Source organism: Arvicola amphibius, chromosome 7 (genome assembly GCF_903992535.2).
Source record: "Arvicola amphibius chromosome 7, mArvAmp1.2, whole genome shotgun sequence".
NCBI lineage: Eukaryota > Metazoa > Chordata > Mammalia > Rodentia > Cricetidae > Arvicola > Arvicola amphibius.
In genome coordinates this window covers 31,610,475-31,632,043 of record NC_052053.1, presented here as the reverse complement: position 1 = coordinate 31,632,043, position 21,569 = coordinate 31,610,475, and the positions used below count along the sequence as shown (strand labels likewise).

General features: G+C 46.1%; 1 protein-coding gene across 1 annotated transcript in view; it reads left to right on the top strand.

The window, feature by feature from the left end:
• Kif5c (kinesin family member 5C) overlaps positions 1–21,569 on the top strand; it is a 153,153-nt gene that overhangs the window by 41,314 nt on the left and 90,270 nt on the right. The window contains exons 2-3 of the mRNA XM_038337821.1: positions 5,946–6,036; positions 15,885–15,958. Coding sequence (XP_038193749.1) covers positions 5,946–6,036; positions 15,885–15,958 — 165 coding nt within the window. The remainder of the gene's footprint in view (positions 1–5,945; positions 6,037–15,884; positions 15,959–21,569) is intronic.

Here is a 21,569-nt window from a genome sequence, read left to right as displayed (position 1 = left end):
GGGAGACCGGCTGCTAGTGCAATAGGGGTTCTTCTGCGGATGGCAGGAAGGCTCTGGAATTAGGTGGGGATGTAGGGCTCGTGGGTTCACTAAACTGAACTGCACAAAAGGGTGTAGATTGTTGCATGTCAGTTATATTTTGACAACTAACCCTCAAACTTCTGGCGAATATATTTCTGTTGGTAAAAAGTGACTAGCCCAAGGACTTGGGCTTTTTAGCTGAGGTTTTGGAAACATTCTTTCAGATTGTCAGGAAAGCCCTTCACCGCCCGCGATTGTCTCTTGTTTCGTTTCTCCTTGTGTAGACTAATATGATGCTTTCCTGATATCCTGACCTTGGGTAGCTTTAGAGTCCTTCAATTAAAAGGCACATCCATCCAGCTTTTAGAAGCAAGCACACCTATCCTTTTATTTGCTTCCAACAGAAGGAAAGTGCTTTGGAGGGTGGACGCTGGCTTCCAGTACGCGGCAGAGCTGCATTAGGCAGGTGTCTGTCGTGTCCTGGAGGACAGTGACAGTGCTCCAGGGACTTAAAGGACATGGCTGGCTGGGTCATGTGCAGGCTCCTGGAGGTGGACCTTGTCGCTGTAAGGAGATGGAACGGCTGCCGTACGTATTCGGCTGGATCGCAGCTGGTACAGCACTGGCTCTTTGTTCCTTGACCTAATTAATTGTGTGCACTCAGAAATAATTTAGAATTGACTGGGAACAAAATAGGGGAAAGGGGTAGCAATTTACAGGGTGAGAACCACTGATGAAAAGGACTAACACTTAGAATCAGAGCCTCAAAAGTCTTCCTCCCCACCTTTAATTCCAGCTCTTAGGAGGCAGAGGCAGAGGCAGACAGATCTCTGAGAGTTCGAGGCCAGCCTGGTCTATAAGAACTAGTTCCAGGATAGACTCCAAAGCTACAGAGAAACCCTGTCTTGAAAAAAACAAAAAAATATGTATTTCTACAAAGCATAGAGCTGAAACTATGACTGGCTTGCCACTCGGTGACATGGGATGGTAACATCTCGTCCAGTTACTCTGAGAAGTAGGATGGGACAGTTGTCTGGGACGTTCAGCACCACCTTTGGTCACAACTCTTGGCCAGTCTTTAAGATTGTCCTTTGGTTACTTATTAACACTCTGTGAGAATAATTAACTTTATGGTACGCATCCTCTGAGCATGCCTGGATCCTCTGCTCCCGTTGTCTTTCTTACTTGAGTCCCTTGCAGGCGGCGGAACAGTTGTTGGGTAACAGGTCAGCTGTATTAATAGCAGGCCATATGGTTCACAGACATTTTGCTCCCAACAACTTGATAGGAATTCTGGTGGCACGATTTTTGTTTTTAATTTTAACTGGGGAAGTGTAAGGACCATCTGCTATTGTTTTCTTGTCTGGGATCCTGGTAGGTCATTAGTTTTATTCTTCGGCTCCTGTGCAATTGCACTGCCATGCAGAGAGGCTTTGCGGTGGTGCTGGCAAGCTTCGTTGTCAGTAGTAAGGAGTGCAGAGAGTGTCATCCAGATTCTTCTCCTGAGGCTCAGTGGGTTTGCCTACCTGCAGCTTCCATTCCAGCTGGACAAATGCTTTCATTGCAATGGTTTCATTGGTTGAAAGAGGTCATACACTCCTCATCGTGAAGCAAACCAAATCTCCAGGTAATAGTTATGCCAGTGTGGGGTGGGGTTGCTTCAGTAAACATCACGGAAGCCCTGAAGGATGAAGACTATGAGATATGAAGAATGTGTTGGTTTGCTTTTGTCAATTTCATACAAACTAGAGTGACCTGAGATGAGGGGACCTCAGCTCAGAATGTGCTTCCACCAGACTGGCCTGTGAGTACGTCCTTTGGAGCATTCTCTTGATGGATAATTGATGTGGGAGGGCCCAGTCCACTCTGGACAGTGCTGTCCCTTGGCAGGTGATCCTGAGGTGTATAGAAAAGCAGACTCAGCAAGCCACAGGGCGCCAGCAGTGAGCGGCATTCCCGCACGGCCTCTGCTTCAGTTCCTGCCGACAGGTTACTGTTTGAGTGCCTGCCCTAGCTCCCCTTGATGATGAACCCTAACCTATAAGATGTAATAAACTGTTTCTTCCCCCAGTTGCTTTTTGTCATAGTGTTTTATTACAACAACACAAAAGCAAATTAAGATGACGGTTCCTAAGTGGGTAGTCGAATGCTGGTTTGAACTAAGAGAATCCCAAGGGGGAAGGAAGGTTGGTAGCAAAGACATTGAGCAGGGAATGAACAGGGTGCAGGAGGTTCCGCTGGGCCGGCCACACTGTGGTGGGAAAGGAGAGTGCAGACAGTCTGGGGCCCAGAGTCTAGTGTGTGTGTGACAGGAGCCACAAATGGGGAAGTGATGCCATCTTAGGTTTGGGATACTCACCCTGCCCGATGATGGGAATGGATTATTAGGGAGGAAGACCAGCAGGGTGACTGGCTAGGGGGTCTGGAGTGTTCTTTGCAAGAGATTGATGGCTAGAATTGCATGGTGTAGATACTAAGAAATGATAACTGCTGGGATGTATCCCAGATGGGAATCTCTGGTACACGCTGAGTCTTAGGTGTTGAGTGTGAGTATCTATGTGATGGCTGGGATGCTCAGATATAGAGAGAATGATGGTTCTCTTTTGGCTAGTGAAATTGAGATGCCTAGGCCTGGAGAGGGCCCAGCAGCTAAGTGCACTGGCTGCTCTCCCGGAGGTCCTGAGTTCAATTCTTAGCAACCATGTGGTGGCTCACAACCATTAATAATGAGATCTGTTGCCCTCCTCTGGCCTGCACGCAGACATACGGGCAGAACACTATAAATAATAAATAAATAAATAAATAAATAAATAAATCTTAAAAAAAAAGAAATGCTTGGGTGGCTAATGGTGCCCCAAGAGGTGAAGCTCTCTAGTAGGCATATGAGCCTGAGTGTTAGATGAGAGTTGAATTAATAGTCCTTTAAATTTCCTATAAGTCAAGCGCACAACGAAGAGGCTTGCATCTAGGCCAGGACTCGACCACGTTAGTACACATACACATCAGGAGATGCTAGCGGAGGACCCTGGCACGGGTGCTTGGAGAGGCTGGGGAAACCCAGGTGCTGGGGAGGACACCGGGAAGGAAAAGACTCTTCCGAGGCTGGTGAATGGTGGTCCCACCCAGGCCCCGGTGCCAGTGCCTAGCACCTACACAGCAACGTTGCTTGAATTTTGTTCTGTAGCTGCAAAGAGCAGGGCAGGTGGGGCTGTCCGTCACCTGCCTACCAAATCCTCAGCCACGGCAGTGCCAGAACCGTTAGAATCTTGTCTCCTTGGGATTCTGCGGAGGGATTTTTGTTTCTGTTTTGCTCCAAATTTATGAGCTATTCTTACTATGAAAACGTGGAGGGAGGAAGAGAAGAGGCAATTGTGTATATAGCTGGTACAAGTCAGTTCTCTGAAAATATTCCACAACAATGCTAATCTCCCGCTCTCTTAATCATTTAAGTTTCGTTAAAATAAACTGCAAGCTTGTATAAGTAGCTGAACACATGAAGGACATGAAATGCTCACGTTTTAAACTAACATGCTAGCTCTGATGAGATGGGTCCTGGGATCAATTATTTTCAGAGTTTCATCTTTTCTCAGTGTCAACCCAGCCGGAAGATCTTGAAGGCGGTTGCTTTGGGGGGTTTAACTTTAGGTCATTTACAAGTATCACATTGGTCAATTGATAATTGATACTATTTTTTAAAAGAGAGTGATGAATTCTTGCTTTCTCCCTCTCTTAAAGGAAAATGCCCTGCCTTACAGCAAGCATTTACGCTTGACGACAAAGCTGGCCACCCTGTCATGCTGTGCTGTGCAGCGTCATTCACTAGGGCATGTTTCCTGCTGCACCGAATGCATGGTCTCTAAAACTGAAGCAGGATGTGCTGGGGGAGGCCCAGTTCCCTCTAAATCTGGAGAAATAGTCAAAATCGTTTTAAGTTTCTTGGCTGTTCAGTGGACGACTTCGGCAAATTCTGCAAATGTTTGCTTCCATTATTTTCAATGCACAGCATAGACCCCAGGGCCCTGTGCATGCTGGATAAGAGCTCCCCGGCTCAGCTACACCCTCAGCTCTCTGTCAAGGTTTAGTTTTCCTTTATACTCTCTTGGTAGTGGATGGATTTTTTAAAAATTTTTTTAAAATCATTTTATATTGTTATGTGTACGCCTGTGTGGGTATTTGTACATGAGCTCTGATGACCGAGGAGACCGGAAGAGGCTCTTGGATCCCAGGAGCTGGATTTTCAGGCAGTCATAATAAGTACCTGACACAGGTGCTGGGAACTGAACTTGGGTACCCTGTACAGCAATGCTCACTCTTAACCAAACTCAATATCCAACCCCTGATAGTCGGTTGATTTTGAAAGTGGATAAAGCTGGTAAGAAAGGCAAGGATTTTGGTAAGGAATATTTCTTGGTTAGCCAGGTTCGTTAACCAGGACACAAAGCTGTGAAGAAAGCACAGGAAATTATCCCTTTCCATGATTTTTATCAGAACGACTGCAGTTCTGCCTCTGACATAAAGCAAACCTCTTCCCTCTCCTCTTTTCCATGTTTTCAAAAATCTCTCCATTTTTCAAAGACCAGTTTAGAAGTAGCTTGTTTACCTGGTTGGCTCAATTCTGTTTTCAAATACTAAAGCTCAGACATAAGGCGTAGAGCGTAGGATGTGGTCCCCAGTTGCCTGGAACCGTGGTGATGAACGAGGAACCATGAAGCCCTTCTGATGCTTTGTGCTCACTTGTGTGTGGGTTGTGGGATGTAAAAGGCCTTGTTCTTCCAGCTCTGAAGAGCAGCTGTCTCCTCCAGGAGCCAGTCTGCCCTTGACTCGTAGGAATATGGCTTTTAGCCCTCCTTGCTCCTCTCTTGGGCTCTGTCCTCCTCTTCAGGGTTTGTGGATCAGGCTGTGAAAGGAGACTTTCTCTTTGCCTGGGCACGGTTGGCAGAGGAAACTGCAGTTTGGATCTGCGTCCTCCCCACTTTCCCCAGTGTTCAGCACTTTGCCTGACACTGAGACACCCATTAGTCATTATTGAACACTAAAGGACAGGCAGCAGGGTCTATCTGGTGCTGTGGTAGAGCTCTTGCCTATCCCAACCCCCACCCCCAGAATGGTGGTTTCTTTGAATTTTACATATGCTGCTGCCAACCAAACCCCTACCCAACCCTCCTCCCCCGAATGCCTTGTTTCAATGCATAGAAGGGCTCCTTTGTTTTAGAAGCCTCAATCCAGTTTAGGCATTGCTTCTGCATGGCAAGGGAACGGCATTGTGTGGGACAATAGCCGCACTGTCTCTCTACTGAGAATGGCTTCTTAAATCCATTCGCATGGTCCTGCAGAAAATACAACACAGACGGGTTTTATTTGGTTACATATTTGGCCAGCCGTACCCTTCATGACCAGCTTCTGATCTTGTAGCCTGCACTGGCAACACCCCCTTCTTTCTTGGATGTACCAGACCCTTGGCTGTCTGCTCATCCCACGCCTAGAATGTTCTTTCACGGCATCTTCCTGATGTGCACCTTTCTGAACTTTTCTTGGTCCTCCAAATTGACACGTCTGTAGTCAAGCTGTCCTGCCAGCTCTGTCACCTTACTCCATCCCTAGGCACTTTGTGTTTTCCTGTGTCGGCATTCTGGCCTCTTAGCATTCTGGCCTCTTAGCTATCGGCTCCCCTTAATGGGACAATTCACAAATCCAGGGAAGTGGCCCAGATTTAAGAATGTGTGCTTTCAGGCCCTTAACATCCACCATCCATGCATGCAGCCCGCATGTGGCTCACGCTGTAAGGGTTCTGTGGTGAGGAAAAGGACTGCCTGGTAGAGCGGGTGGGTGATTTAGTTGCCTGTGGTCTAACTACTACTATTAGTGCTTTTTAGACCTAAACCCCTAATGTGTTTTCTCCACCCTTTTCTTTCATCTGCTTTCAGCAAGGGAAGCCATATGTGTTTGACAGAGTGCTGCCGCCCAACACAACCCAAGAGCAGGTCTACAATGCCTGTGCGAAACAGATTGTCAAAGGTAAGTGCCGCTTTGTTTCCTCCTGGGCTTTCCACTAATGAAAACATTAAGTGACATTTGCAGCCTGGCAATCAGGGTGCCTCGACTGTTAGAAGAGGCCTGTTAATTGGAAACCCTAAATGGCTGCCTTGGCGCTGGCCTTGGCTTGCTGTGATGGCCGTCAGTGCTTGTTTCCCTCGGTTCTTTTGCCTCCTCTTCAGTGGGGCCATTCTGTTCTCTAAGAGCGGAAAAGGCAAGGTAAGCTGTGGCCGCAGCGTTCCTGTCTTGGTCTAAAGAAACCGCAGGTATGGTGCTCCCCTGGCTTTTGAAGGAAGAAATGCGTGGCCCAGGGCTGTGGTTGTACATCGTTAGCGGTTTCTTTTATAATGACTGAGCATGGAGTCTTACAGGCGCAAGGCTGCTCTTGCCATCAAAGGATATTCTACAGTGTCACGATGTCCCCTGATTGAGGTGGCCGGGGAGCTACTCGTGCGATACAGCATGCCTTAATCTCAACTTCGCCTAACCCACTTTCATCCATCCTACCACATCCCCAACATTTGCTCCTCCAAACAGGTAGCCTCAGGCTTGCCTGTGTGTTTCAGAGATCAGTCCCTTTCTACTGTGACTGGCCTTGGCCCTGGAGGATTTGTGTCAAAATAGCAGCAGGGCAATGAAGCAATTTTCACATTGCTCTCTCTTGCCCTTTCAAAGCAGGAGCAGGTTGGAGCACGCCGTGGCAGGGCCTACCATCTGGACAGAGCTGAGGGACATGCATCGCCTGCTCCCTTGCTCTGCACCATCGAATCCTCGCCTTCAGATTGGAATGCCACAGCAGTTATGTGCTCAGAGGTCCTGATAGCGCCACCCACACAGGCAGCCATGGATTTAAAAGACCGAAGCGGTTTTTTTTTTTTTTTTTTTTTTTTTTTTTTTTTTCTGCTTTAGATCGGTTGTTTTCAGGAGCTGAGCTGACTAACCTATTTGAAATTCATGAAATTCAGTCCTGGTACATCTGTTAGATTAATTCTGACCCCAGACACCTGCGTGGGAGACTCCACGTCAGCATGCAATGTTCCTTGCTGAGATGTATGCTTATTCACATTCTTGTTGCAGACATCAATTAATTTTGAAGGTTTTCTCAGTGAGGTTATTTTAGACAACTGACGAGAGAAAGTATGCCTAGATTTGAGCTGTTCTGAATGAACGTTCTTGGCCCTCCCGGCAGTGGTAGTTCTTGTCCTTTTCCTCCTTTGCCTCGCTTTGAGTGTTGTCTCTGGTTTTCTCTGGTTTTGAGGTGTGTCTTCCTTGGCTGGCTCCTACTCAGGCCTGCTTCCCCCACCCCCACCCCCACCCTCACCCCCACCCGTGATTGAATTGCACATAGCTTTTTATTATTATTATTATAGTGAGATTAATCACACGTGCCAGAATTTCCATCCCTTTCTCCCCCCAATTTCATTATCGGAAGCAAATAGCATTTACCACATGCTGTGCTAAGCATGAAGGCCGTTTAAATACATCCAGCTACCTCTGTGCCAACGGAATTAGAAATGGATGCGCTCCATTAGGGAAAAAAGAGCCAACCCTGTGATTAACAAGCAGTAGTGATCGTCTTTGGGTTTTTATGCACTAGTGTGTGTTCTTTCGATGTTTGGTTTTTTTTCTTAGTCTGAGATGTCAGAAATAGACAGTCTCATCCCCGTTAATGTGTACGCTTTTTGTGGTTTTTCTGTATCAGCTAAAAGCTAAATTGAAAAGAAACGGTCTCTGTGCCTAACCCTAGGTAACTGACTATATAGACGGTGATCTACGAAGAAACCATTTAGAAGAAGGGCACCCAGCATAGGCCAGACAGACACCTCCAGGACGCTGGGGCCCTAATGTGGGCGCACTCATTTGATAACAATGAAGAATACCTTATTCTCCCTTGTAAAGGAATTGTTAAGCAGACAAAGGCCTGATTGCACATTTGTTAAACCTTTAAAAAATAGACTATCTTTTACTTCTTCTTTTCATACACGTAAAAATACATCGTGATTATTTGGACCCCTAACTCCTTGCTTCCACTCTCCTGAGGAACCCTCACCTCGGCTCCTCCCTCCCAGTGTTCCAGGAACCCCTAACTCATCCCTTCCTCCCATCCACCCCACGTACCTCCAACACGTCTCCCTCACTACTTCCTGTCCTTTCTCCCACCCCCGTTTCTCTGGACACTGAGTCCAGTTGGCGATGCTTGTTGGAATGTGGACTCATCTTCTAACTTCAGTGCGTTTAAGGGCGCGATGGCCATGCCATGGTCTAAAGACAGCGTGTCACCCCGTTTTCTGCCCCTCCACGATGTTTTCTGAGCCCTTGGGGCTGTGGGGCTTAGATATGTATTGAGGGCTGAGCACTTCCTTGCAGAAACACTTATTCTCAGAACTTCAATCAGCTATGAATCTCCACTTCAGCTGTGACTGCTGCCGAGAGAAGCCAGGACTGAGGGCAGCGCCATCGATGGGTCTGGGCATAGATATTTATAAAGCAGTTTGACTGTGTGACTGTTGAGCAGAACAACAATCATATGTTAGGACCTGTGACCTCCTGAACTATGAGCAAAGCCAGGTTTAAAGTATCAGGCCTAAATTCCTTCCTGTGGAGTAGGCCTCAAATCCAAGCCCAAACCAGTTGGTTGCTCTTATAATCTTGGTGTCAGTATTGCACCAGGGGGTGAGTCCTGCCTGGCAGGTTGGTATTGTAGCATGGAGGTTGGCTGCAGGCATACCTTCGATAGCTTCTCTCCCTCCCCTGGTGGCCCGCAGAGCGCCTTCTGGTACTATTAAGCCAGCCAGCAGGGAGGAAGCTTCCAGGTCAGTTCCAGCTGATTTCTCTATGTTGTTCAGCCGATGCGCTGGTGTTTTCAGCAATAAGGTCTTATCATCTAGCTGTGTTACATAACCAAGAGTAATGTCAAAGCTGTATTGTTTTGGGGGCCTCTGGAGCCTCTGGGGCCTTCCTAACCAAAACCTTGCAGTGAGATATCCCATTCTTGGTACTGAGATTTCATTTAGTAACTCACGTCCTCTAGGGAGATCACTGTCCACTAATGCAGGGTATCTGTGTTCAGACTCCGTGTGTGTGTGTGCGTGTGTGTGTGTGTGTGTGTGCGCGTGTATGTGTGTTTAATTTTTTTAAACAAAAGAATACTTAAAAAGTAGTCGGTTTCCATAGAGATTCTTTGCACATCCTTACTTTTGGTTAGTTCATCTTGCCCAGCTTCTCTCTTTTCATTTCCTACCTCCATCTCTGTTTAAACCATAAATCCCTGGATCCTGTGCCCTCATGTTTTCTTCCATCCACTCTTCCACTTAAGAGCTCTTCACGACTCCTTTTCCTGGGCCCTTTCTGTCTTCCTGGGCTCTACAGAGACCTGAATGAACTTTTAAAGGTAACCTCCCAGGCTATGGTGAGAGGAAGTGATTTTCCTTCCTGTAGCATCAAGGTAAAGCATAAATATACCAGCAAGACCTTCTCGGAGTAGGTAACAGAGCATAGCTGGGTTATGTCTTGTCCTAAGAGCCCTACCTAAGTTAGGGTTGGGACAGCGTACACAGTGGACATCTCTAGAGCCTGAGATGTGAATTAAATGATTCTGAAGATCGTCATAGTCCCCTGATTCATGATGCTGTCATGGACTGGTGACCTCTACTTCTTAGTCTGTCTACACTCCGAATGACTTTGAGGACCTTTGTGCAATGGCAGAGCCCTGGCGTTTCCCACACTCCCATCTTTGGTGTGGTTTTCAAAGTGTTGGCCAAAAGGCATGTTGGCATGTGGATCTCTCTATTTCTGTGGGAAGACTTTGTAAGGTTGGTAACTAATCACTGCCAATAAGGCTGTAGGTGTCTAGTCATTAAACACCATAGTTACTGGATATTATTGTTGAGGTCCTGGCAACTGTATCCTAGGCCAGCAGAAGCTGCTCTGGGCACTTGCCTTCCAAATAAACTAAAATGGACTGTCTAAATGCTAGAGAAGGTGGTTTTTCATTTTCTAGTTTTGATTTATTTAAACTACCGTTATTTATTTATACAGGTAATATTAAGTGATTACTATGTGATAAGCACTGCCAGGGACTGGGGTCACTGGAACATATAAGACTGTCTGCTAAGAGCTCTCAGTATAGAGGAGGAGGCAAATGCATGTATCATCTGCTTGCACATTATACAGGCATTATGTAGGTTAAGATGGTGTGTGCACAATACTTGGACAACACAAAGGAGTGCCACACTGTGCTGATTTTGGTGAATGTGGAGAATTAAAGAAACCTTCTTGGAAATGCTGGGCCCTGAGGACTGTAGTTTATAGTGGTGCTATAATAGCAGAACAAACTGCAAGAGCATAAAGATACAATCGGTGTGGCACGTTTGGGTAGTTCAGAGGGCGTGGCTTAAGATGTTGAGTATGTGATGGGAAGTGAGGTTGCAAAAACCAGTCCAGATCTTCTGGTGGACATGCTGGACTTTATCCTGTGGGCAGTGAGGGCAGACTGAAAAGCTTTAAGCTTAGGAAGATATACTCAGGTCTATTTCATTATTCTATATGACTCCTAAAGAATTACTTAGCTTTGTATTGTTGGTGCTTAATCACTTCGCGTGTTGCATCTGAAAGCTTAAGTTTATGAAGTGTGAACATTACTATTCCTATCCTATTAGAATGGAATTTGATGCTCAGAGATAAAAGCACTCTGCCCAAACTAGAACATGTGAGTCTTGGTTTGTGACTGACTGTGCCGTGAGTTCCTTTCTGATGGGTCCACAATGAGCATTTAACACACACCATCATCAAGTAATTGTTTTATGAGTTTTTCTTTTTCAGTCAGGCCATATGGACTTATTAACCAACAGTCCAAAATGACAGGGATAGGAACAGGTGTGGGAGGACAATAGAGGAGAAAGAATAGCCATTGTGGTCCCACAGCCTTGTGCTGACCAGCCCTAGGGTGCGTTTCCATTCCAAAATGGAGTGCGCTTTTGCTTTGGAATGATGTCCTTCAGACAGAGTGTCACCAGGGGGTGAAAATAGCCATTCCACTCGACAGAGACTAAAGCAAATGTGTTTCTCAGGCCCAGGACTGTATGCCATTTACTGCAACGAAGGTGTCTTTTTGTGGTCACTATTGTATGGGTCGTCACTCTATAGTCATGGCCAGCTTGAGTTGTTTGGTTGGTTGATAAAAGTCTTAGAATCTCAAACCAGACAACCTTCAGCTGTGTTCAGAAACCGTAGTGCCCCTGAAACACCACCATTTCACCTGGGTGTCTAGCAGGCTAGGCAGAGCCTCTTAGGGAACACTGATATGTTGGTGTGATGAACTGTCCCCAGGTTCTTACTTAACAAAGGACTCGGTCTGCCCCAGCCATCCCTGGCCTCAGACATGAGCAGAACCGAGGATACATGCTTGGGTTTCTGACATCTGCAGCTGGAGCTAGCCAGTGTTTCTGTGTAGCGGCCCTCTCCCCTCTTCTTTGTGAAATAAACTGACGCTGGTCACCTGCAGCAGAAGCTTCTCAGTTTGCCTGGTTGTTGGAAGGACACACACTGGTTTGTGAGGTGTGGGGCTCCATGGTGTGAGTTGAGATCATACTATGCCAGACACCATCACAAAGGAAGGTTCTGTCTGGAAGAGCGTTGTCAGGGTGTGGAAATAGCCAACAGAAGCTAAGACAAGTGTGTTTCTCAGGCCCAGGAACTGCCTGCCATTTACTGCTATGAAAGTGTCTCTTTGTGGGCCTTTTGGTTGGGAGTTACAGTGTGGCCCTGGAGGTGGGATATGGCTCTGCCGAGAGCCCAGCACAAGCCAGGGTTGGAGTCTTCCCTCCGCAGATTCTGAGCTGGCACCTCTTTCAGACCCAACTGCATTGTTCACCCGTGCCTCCACTAAATGTAAAACACAGATTGAACAAACAAACACATCCTCTCAAACCTGAGAAAACAGACAGTTCTAGGTTAAAAGGACCCTATCTTTTTTTTTTGAGACAGGTTTTTCTGTGTAGCCTTGGCTATCCTGGAACTCTCTGTAGACCAGACTGCCCTTGAACTCATAGCAATCGCCTGCCTCTGCTTCCCAAGTGCTGGGATTAAAGGCCTTCGCCATCACCTCTGGCTTAACAGTTATCGTAATAGGTTAACACTCTGTATCATGATTTCAAACTGGTTACCCACAGAGCCGTAACTCCTCTACGCGCATGCACATGCCCATGTGGGCGGCCTTGCTGCCTCCTCTCAGCCAAAATGCGGTCAGATCCTAACCATAACTTGGCGGGCCAAGGACCTTATCTTTTAAAATTATCTTTGAATTCAGAATTGAGTCGATAGAGGGCAACATCAGCTGCATTCAATTTTGGTCCGGGAGATTCTCTCCAAGAACGTATTAGCTGTAAGATGATTCCCGGTACTTTAAAGGCCAAATCGCGTTTGTTTTAGTGGGTTATATGTTCTCTATTTAAAAAATACAAAGGTAGTTATGCTCGGTGTTTACATAGTAGAGAGAATGAATTTTCTCTGAGTACAGTCTTACGTGCCTCTCAGCACCTCCACCAGTGCTATTCAGGCATGTTCCTTTTTTCCTATGCTTCTGTCACATTCTTATTAATATAACTCCATTACAATAGAAACTACAAAAGATTTTTTTTAAAAAAAGATATATATATTCTTAGATATGTAATATATAAAGAGTTAGATGCTCCTCTTTTCCCCTTTTATTTATTCTTCTCTATACAACATGTCCAGACCGCAGCCTCCCCTCCCTGCACTCCTCCCAGCCCACCCTTCCCCCCAACTCTTTCCCTCCCCCACATCCATTCCTCCTCAGTTTCCCTTCAGAAAAAATCAGGCCTCCAAGGATGTCGCCTGAACATAGCATAACCAGTTACAACAGGACTAGGCACAAGCCCTTATAGCAAGGCTGGAGAAGGCAACCCAGTAGGAGGAAAAGGGTTCCAAGAGCAGGGGAAAGAGGCACAGACACCCCCCACTCCCACTGTTAGGAGTCCCACAAACACCCTTAGCTACACAACCACAGCATGTATGCAGAGGTCTGGGCCTCTGTGATTGTTGCCTCTTTAGTCTCTGTGATAGCTCAGGCTATCCTCAAGCCCTCATGGAGCTAAGGATGACCTTGAAGATCTGATCCTTTCGCTTCCGTTTCATCAGAACTGGGGTGACAGGCCTGTGCCATCACTCCTCGATTGCGGAACACCGAGGACTGAGCCCAGTGCTTTGTGACCACTAGAGGAGTATTCCTACCAATCTGTCCGAGACTTGATGCTGTCCTTTTGAGAGATAGGACCCTGCCTGTAACCTCAGGAGAACAGGAAACAGAAACTATCTAGTTGGTACAATTGTGTATTATGCTTGGTGAGGGTGGTCCAGGTGCCTCATGGAGATGCCAGCTTCCTTCTCTCTGGCAGAGGAAGAGCTGTGGACTGGATTTAGGCTCTGAAGCCAGTATCCTTTAGGGTGTGACTGGTTGCTCAGATCCATTGCATTTTATTACTGAAGAGAGTAGGGTGCCACATGTGAGGACAGGAGCCGGGTCGGGAGCCTGGTGGAATCAGGAGCCCTGCGTACACAGGAGGGTAAAGTAAGAAAGGCCCGTCAGTGTGAGGAGAGGTGCGTAATTCTAATAAAGGAAGGGTTTCTGTTGGGAGTGTGACGGTGCGTGGCATTCCACTTGCCTGCGGTTGTTTGTGTTATGAGTGTTGAATTTTAAAAGCACAGCTGAAGGATGGAGCCCCTTTCTTCCCGTCCCTCAAAGGACATTTATGTCGTAGTGTAGAGGCACCCTGCTCTGGTGCTGGAATCTTTTCTCTGAAAGTTGACATTCTCATGGAAACTGAAGCTTAAACCTCCAACCCTAACACTGGCTTCTTCAGTGGGTTTTGTTTTTTGGGTTTTTTTTTTTTTTTTTTTTTTTTTGGCTTCCTGCTGTTACCAAGGAAACCACTCTCATAAACCATTTCCAGAAGACTGATGTGAGTGAGCATTCCCAACCCCCAGCTTGATGCAAACTCTTTTTCTTTGAGGATTTTGCATCATGCAACCCCAATCCTGGTCATCTTCCCAGACCCCCAATTCCACACTCTGCCCTTGCAACCTTCCCCACAAAACAAAATTTAAGAGTAAAATCAAAACCAAACACCCCTCCCAAACAAAGCAAAAACAAAACAAATGAAAAAAAAAGCAAATAAAAAAATTGGCATCGAAGTTAGAGTGTTGCCCAGTGAGTCACACAGTATATATATCCTTTAGTTCATATATCTTCACTTGTAAGTGTTCGTTGCCACGAGTCTGGTTCGAGGCCTCTGGCTTCCGCTACCCCCTTGCTACCCCCTCACTGGGAAGCCTCTTGGATAGCCATCCTATTGTTGCACTGTGTCGTAAAGATCCTGTAGCTTTGGATCTGTAGGTTCGGCTCCTTCACATGCTCTAGCAGTTCACAGATGATTTCACCAATGAGGTGGGTGCTGAGGTGGGCTACCTTGTAGTCCTAGTTCGGGGCCTGGGTGGTGGCTGGGTTTGTCAGCCCGCACGCTTTCCCTCATTGTCACCCCCAAGGCAGTCTCTCCAGTGCTGCCTCAGCTAGCTCACCCAGTGACGGAAACTCTTAAAGGCTGCTAGGATTTTCTTTTTAAACTTATTTTTTGTTTTCTGTTTTAAACTCGCTGAAGGAAAATCCCTTCTTCTCTCATCCTAAATTATATACTCTAACAATCTCAGATTAGTAAAATATGTATGCTTTAAGAAAAAAAAAACCCTAGCAACCAAAACAAACAAACAAAAACAAATGAAGCGAACATAATAAAATTTAGAGAGGGGACCATCCCTCTCTGAAAGAGGTAGAGTTGACGGGCTGGCACACTTTTCTCACATGGTCCCAAGTAGCATCCTCTATTTAGGGCACCCGGCCTTGCCCTCACCGTCCACCACATTAGCATCCTCTGTGCAGGGCACCCCTCCTTGCCCTCACCATCAGCCACATTAAGAATTGCTCCCTTGGTGCAGAATGGTGGATCAAGGATATTAATTATGCATTGTTTTCCATTCCGCGAGGGCTGTATAGATGAGGGGGAGGCAGGAGGGAATATGTCTTAATCACCTCTGTTGCTTGGAGAGAATTCCCACAGATGATCTTCAGCTCTGCAACATGAAGCAGCCCCCACCTGCTCGCCTCCTCTTGGCCCTGTGTGAAACGGAAGCCGGCCCTCCATGCTTGTGGGCTTTCACAGTGTGCTTATTGTGTAATTAAGAGAAACTCCTGATGTCGGTGGGCCCAGGCCTTCCTGCTAGTAAGACAGTGGGAACACAGGCACTAAATCAGGCCTGCTGGTTTCCAGGCTGATTGGCTTGTCTGTGGGGCTCCCTTTGCAGTGTGGTTGGTGCCTCTCCTGCCTCTAGCTCTACTTTGTGCGGATGGGGCTCTGGTGGGATCTTCATGGAAAGCAACTCCAAGGATCCAGATTTAAGCTGACCCAAACGTTCAGACAAGATGGTCTTTTCTACTCTCCAGAAGCCAAAATCCTGCTTGCCTTTTCTCCTCAATGATCTCATGAGACCAATATATAGACGAAAGCTTTGAGTAGCTAAAAATGGCTCTACCCCTTCAGTCAGACAATCTGTAGAAATGCGAGTCCCTTTCTTGTTATTTGTGGGACAACAGACTCATTTCTGTACTTATTTCACAATCATACTTAAAAAGCACATGCAGTTGGCACATACTGTGTAAGAATGAGAAGGGCCATTTGGAAACTGTAACTGAGTCACGCAACCAATACCAGCGTAGGATCAAAGTAACGAATTCATTTGAATCTATTTTATGTTCGCAGATGTCCTGGAGGGTTACAATGGGACAATTTTTGCATACGGGCAGACTTCATCAGGAAAAACCCATACCATGGAGGTAAGTTTGCACTGTCAATACCTGAGGGGCCAATGCTTTCGGCAAAGCTGGAGAAGTGTGTGACAGCAGAGATGAGTAGGTTGGGGAGTTTTAAAGTAGCACTGAGTATCTGGGGCGGGTGGTGGCACACGCCTTTAATCTCAGCACTTGGAGGGAGAGTCAGGTGGGTCTCTATGAGTTCAAGGCCAGCCTGGTCTACAAAGTGAGTTTCAGGATAGCCAGGGTTGTTACACAGAGAAACTTTGTCCACATCCAGAGTGGATGTATACTGGTGTGTACCTTCTGATGTGAAAGGTGCATCCCCGGCCTGTGCAAGCACTGAAAGAGGTGGCCCTGCTCACGCTTTGCCTGGAGAGCTTGGTAGCTTCAGGCTGTCTCCCAAATGGGGACCCTTTATTGCCTCCTTTCCTGGTTTTTGCTTGGGACTCCTGAAGGCCTTTGGTGCTGGGTAATTCATTCAAAGGCTAGGCCTCCCTGATGGTGAGGAGAGGCAAGGACAGTTATTCTATGACATAGCACCGAGCACATTTGGGGAATTCAGCTTACAAGCAGCAGGGCAGGATGAATCCTTTATTCCTTCAAGCTAAGGCTTTTTCCTTTCTGAATCCCTCCTGGGAGCAGCAGTGAGGTGGCTGTTGCAGAATAGGTTCAGCTCATGAATCATTCCTATTGAAGAGGAGATTTCAAAGGCATGAGGCTACAGGCTTCAGAGCTCGGATGTTCTGGGTGCTGAATGGAGAGTAGGGAGGGATGCTGGGGGAATCTTGCTTCTGTTGTGTTGACTTTCTTTTGCTCGTTTTGCAGAAGACAAAGTGGCTTGGAAATGGTGCAGATTAAAGAAGCATGAGGTTCATTTGCTGCCTCTTCTCCATCAGGACTGTTGTCCCAAACATGGGCTATGTTAGCTAGGTGTCTCCACACCTCACACACCCCCAGCAGTACATTCCAGAAGACCTGGGCTTAGTTTCTCCTCTCTCCAGTTTGCCTCTCTTAAGGGCCCCTAGGCCCTTGACCTTACAGGCGCTGGCAAAGTTTAGTTGCTTATGGTTCCCAGCCATGCCTTTTTTGAAGATGGAGGATGGGGGTGGGGGGATTAATGGAGTGGAAGAAGGAGAGAGCATGTTCTCAATAGGGAATCTTTCAGTTTTTAGTTTTTTTTTTTTTTTTTTTTGGAAAATTAGTAAGGTGTGTATAACATGTGAGAAAAAAAAAAAAACTTTACTATTTTAAATCTCCAGGATATTAAGGAATGCTTACAAGAGATAATTCTAAATTCTGGGATTAATTTATCATTGAGAAATATAAAGTATTTGCTAAATGTCAGAAACTAACTGTAAACATTAAGAGAGACTGTCCTGCAAAGGGCCACTCTGGAAGACAGTAACTGGGTGTAGGTGCTGGGGAGGGGTTGTGCCTGTCCTTCAGTGCTGGCATGGGGACACTTTGTAAAATGAGATTCTCTGGGGCCTTTGGTACCTTTGCAGTGTAAATTCAACTCGTCTGCCTTGAGCGCACTCCTGGGGGACCTGAGGGGAACTGGATTCTATACTGTCATCTGAGTTCCCCAAATTCTGTCACCTCTGCGCATTTGTCAGTTGTCCTGAGTTACTTCTTTGCTGTGAGGTCCGCCTGCAGCTGGGAGGAGCTGGCTGAATGTCTTCCCTGTCACCCAGCACCTCCCCTCCCCGCACTGGATCCTGTTCTTCTGTAGGTGTGGGCAGACTGGGAAAGGCAGGGGGTCTGCTAAGCGGAGACCAGAGGAAAGAGGTCGCTGCAAGCTGCAGTCACAGACTGTAGGAAACAGAAATTCAGGACCCTGGAATGCAGTTAAAGAAGAAATGCTTGGCAGGGTTTGTGTCTCCTAAAAGGAGGAGTTCATATATTCAGAAATTACACACAGTGATCTTTCAAAGGCATTCAGGAGGGATGTTAGTTCCCCGAGGGAACCGACAGTCACATTTTAAAGCAGTGCAGTTTTTCATTTTTTCTTAATCCCCCTATTTTGGGTCTGGCATCCAGTGGTGTTGCCTTTATCTTCTGTTAAAGAGACCAACACACAATCTGCCATAAAATTGGAAAGATTAGCTTCTCATGATGCTGCATTTAAGGGGGATTTTCAGGTAAAATAGAACCTACTGGCCAAGACTAGTCCTGAGGATGGTAGACCCCGTCATACAAGAACTTGTATGGGCTTGTCAAGAGAATATGCAGGTTCATAGAGAGAGTGTTGAGTGCTGGCTACAGACAGGCAGGGGGTGGGATCTGTCATTTCTTGGACTTTGTCTGATGCTAGGCAGGCTGTTGCGTGGTGGTTTGTGGTGGTGCACTCAGTGGCCCTCTTGAGTGCGCCTGGGAGATGACTGGGGTCACCTTGTGGTTTTCCTTCTGTTCAGAGGGACATCTGGAGGCCAGAGGAATCATGTAGTATTTCCGGCCACCTTGTAAACCAGCCTAATGATTCCTAACAAAATCAAGAGTGCATGGCGCTCACACATGGCAGGCCGCTTGCTTCTCATCTACAGTGTTTGAGGAAACCGTGGAAGCCAGAGAGGCTGCTGATAGAGAACAAAGAGAGTCTTGTTGATTGGCCAGCGGACTGTGTCTTTTCTCTTCCTCTGTACCTGTTCCTGGAAGGCTACATTCAGCTGGAAAAGTGTCTGAAGAGCGTCTTACAGAACACAGCTATAAAGTGTTCGTCCTGTTGGCTCCCTTGGAGGAGCTACAGCTAGCAGCTCACTTCTTTGTACCATGTCCCTTATCCCTGAGCCAGACTACACTTTGTCTGTCTTTGACAGGGCATGTTTGTTCCCAGTTTCTGTTTTTGCTGCTGCCAGCCCACCCCTGCTGCCCACAGTCTCTGTTCAGCCTAGATTTCAATCATCCCGTACAATCTGAAAGCTCCCAAGGAAGCCATCTCTTGTACCTCAGCTGCAAGGGCCTTCACGCTCACTGAATTCACCTCTGTTTATAGCCTGATGACTGTGTTGTGTCTGTTTCATCTGGAAGCAGTTAACTTGGAAACAGTAAGGTCTTTAATACACACAGACACAGACACTCCATATATATTATGCATACTTTTTCCGTATATGTCACACACAGGTGTTCTACATGCAGCACACACATCTTCCACATACATATAATATAGACACAGACACAACACACTTATGCATTGGCACTCCATATATTCATACATACGCTACACACATATTCCATATTCGCCACACAGAAAACGTATACCATACAGATATCCTTCACATATATGCATCACAAACATATACATTATACCTCCCATATATATATTTATATATATACTTATATATATATATATATATATATATATACATGAATGAATGAAATTTATGCCCTGACAGTGTTGGAGGACGCATGGGCAGCCCATATAGGGCGGTTCTGTTGAACCTGTCCATATTGGGTTTCATGATCTAAGTTGATGAGGACAACTGACCAGGTCTCTTTCTCAAGAGGGCACCAGACCTCATTACAGACGGTTGTGAGCTGCCATGTGGTTGCTGGGAATTGAACTCAGAACCTTTGGAAGAACAGGCAGTGCTCTTAACCACTGAGCCATCTACACACACACACACACACACACACACACACACACACACGTTATAAATCTCCCTTCACACTGCCACATAACAAATAGACACATATCTCATGTACATCACGCACTCCCATATATCACACATGTATTCCACAAGTGCTGTCTCACTCGCTATATACTATTAATATCATACACACACTCTCCCTGCCCTGGGAGGGAGGCTAATTTTAAATCAGGAATCAATAAAAGATGGTCTGTTGGGAGAGAACGACCTAGGAAAACACATTTGCGTCAATTATAAATGACTTTTAGATTACCAGTTTCTCATCTCTGGTTGGTGGACCACGAAGAAGAAGCTCGAGGGTTATCATGGATTATTCAAGAGCCCTGGAGGTTTGAGTAGCAAAGTCTTTTGATTGACTGAATGGGGCAGTGGAATGTAACCGGAAGAAAATCTGTCTTTTTATCATAGGAATTTTTTGCTAATAGTCTCTGCAGTGTAGAGGCCACGGCCATGGGTCTGTTTGGTTTTGTTTGTGACGGACTACGTGATTTAAATGTGGTCAAGATTTGAAAGCCCGAGTCTCAGTTATGTGGTGCTGTTTTCCTACGATAACATGCAGAACCAGCCTGGAGTAGAACACTGTTTTAAGACTGCTGAGGTCGAGCGAGCCCCACCCCAGCTTAGAGCGAGCCTGTTGGGAGCTGCATATTAGAACGCTAACATTTGCTTAATCCTCATGACGGGAACACTTTATGGATTCTATTGAACTTAAACTCTGCACTAATTTTATGCAGCAAGTACTTTGCCAAGTCTCCTGAGTGTTAGGCCAACTCTATTTTTAGTGTGTCTAGAACCAAACTAAAACACAATGTAAATACATCATCTGACTTATTGTTCTTGAAAGTCGAAGGCAGCATGCCACGATAGGCAGAGAGGAGAGTAGCCCAGCATGTCTGAATTCTGTACCCATATTGCTTTTTAATAGAGCAGAAAGTCAGCAGTCTGATGTGCCAAGAAATTATGACACCAAGCCTTTAATGCCGCTGTCCTCTTGGGCTCTTGCTTTTACAAACTCAGATGTTGACTTAGAAGTCCCTGATGAGGGCGCTGTATGTTGAAGAACTGAAGGAAAAAGGGACTTCATTGAGGAAACCAAAGTTGGCCTCATGGCACTGGGCAGCTGTGCCCCAGGTATCTGGGTCTAATTGGTAAAAAAAGATTGTTGGGCATCCCCGAGTACTGAGGAGAAAACTGGTTTTGTGTTGTTCCTAGAGGTTTATAACTCCCAAAGAGTCTGAAAACTTCTTCAGGTGTTCGGTCACAGCAGGACAGGCTGTGTCCATGGACAGGTGAGAGAGGACTTGAGTATTCAAGAGAAGATTCCACGGAGCTGTGTTCCGTAAGCTCACACCAAAACCATGGCTTTAAACCCTTCAGGATCCGTTTGGTAGGAATTGCAGGCTATTGTCTCTCCCACTCTCTCTCCACATTCCCGCTAATAGGGAATGGTCCCAAGGGCTCCCCACATTCCCAGCCATTGTGGCATCTTTTAAGAGTCATCATAGGTGGAAAAAGAAATTTTGGGCATTAAAAGTGGATTTAGTAATATTCAAAGAGAATATTTATCCCTCTATCCTTCTACCTGCAAGGTAAAATGATTAAACGTGGTTATATTAAAAAAGAAACTAATTCAGGCTGAGAATTATAGATTTCAAAAAGAAATCGATGGAATGGATTTTCTTGGTGGTTGGAAAAATAATCCTGAAGAAGATACTTTGAGAGTGAAGATTTTAGAATTTTTTGAACAATGATTAATTATCCTTTCTCACGGTGATTTTATTCAGGATTAGTCTACCTGGGCGTGGTAGTTCTGACCAATTTGTAAATATTACAAGTTAAGCTAAAGCAAGCCCGTTCCCTCTCCCACCTTCTTCCTTTCCACCCCCTCATTGCCTGCATGCTTTGGATTTGCAAGGGTGGGCCGACACACACAGCCAGGACAGCCCTCTGCTGGATAAAAAGGGGAACACATTGTGTACTCAGGT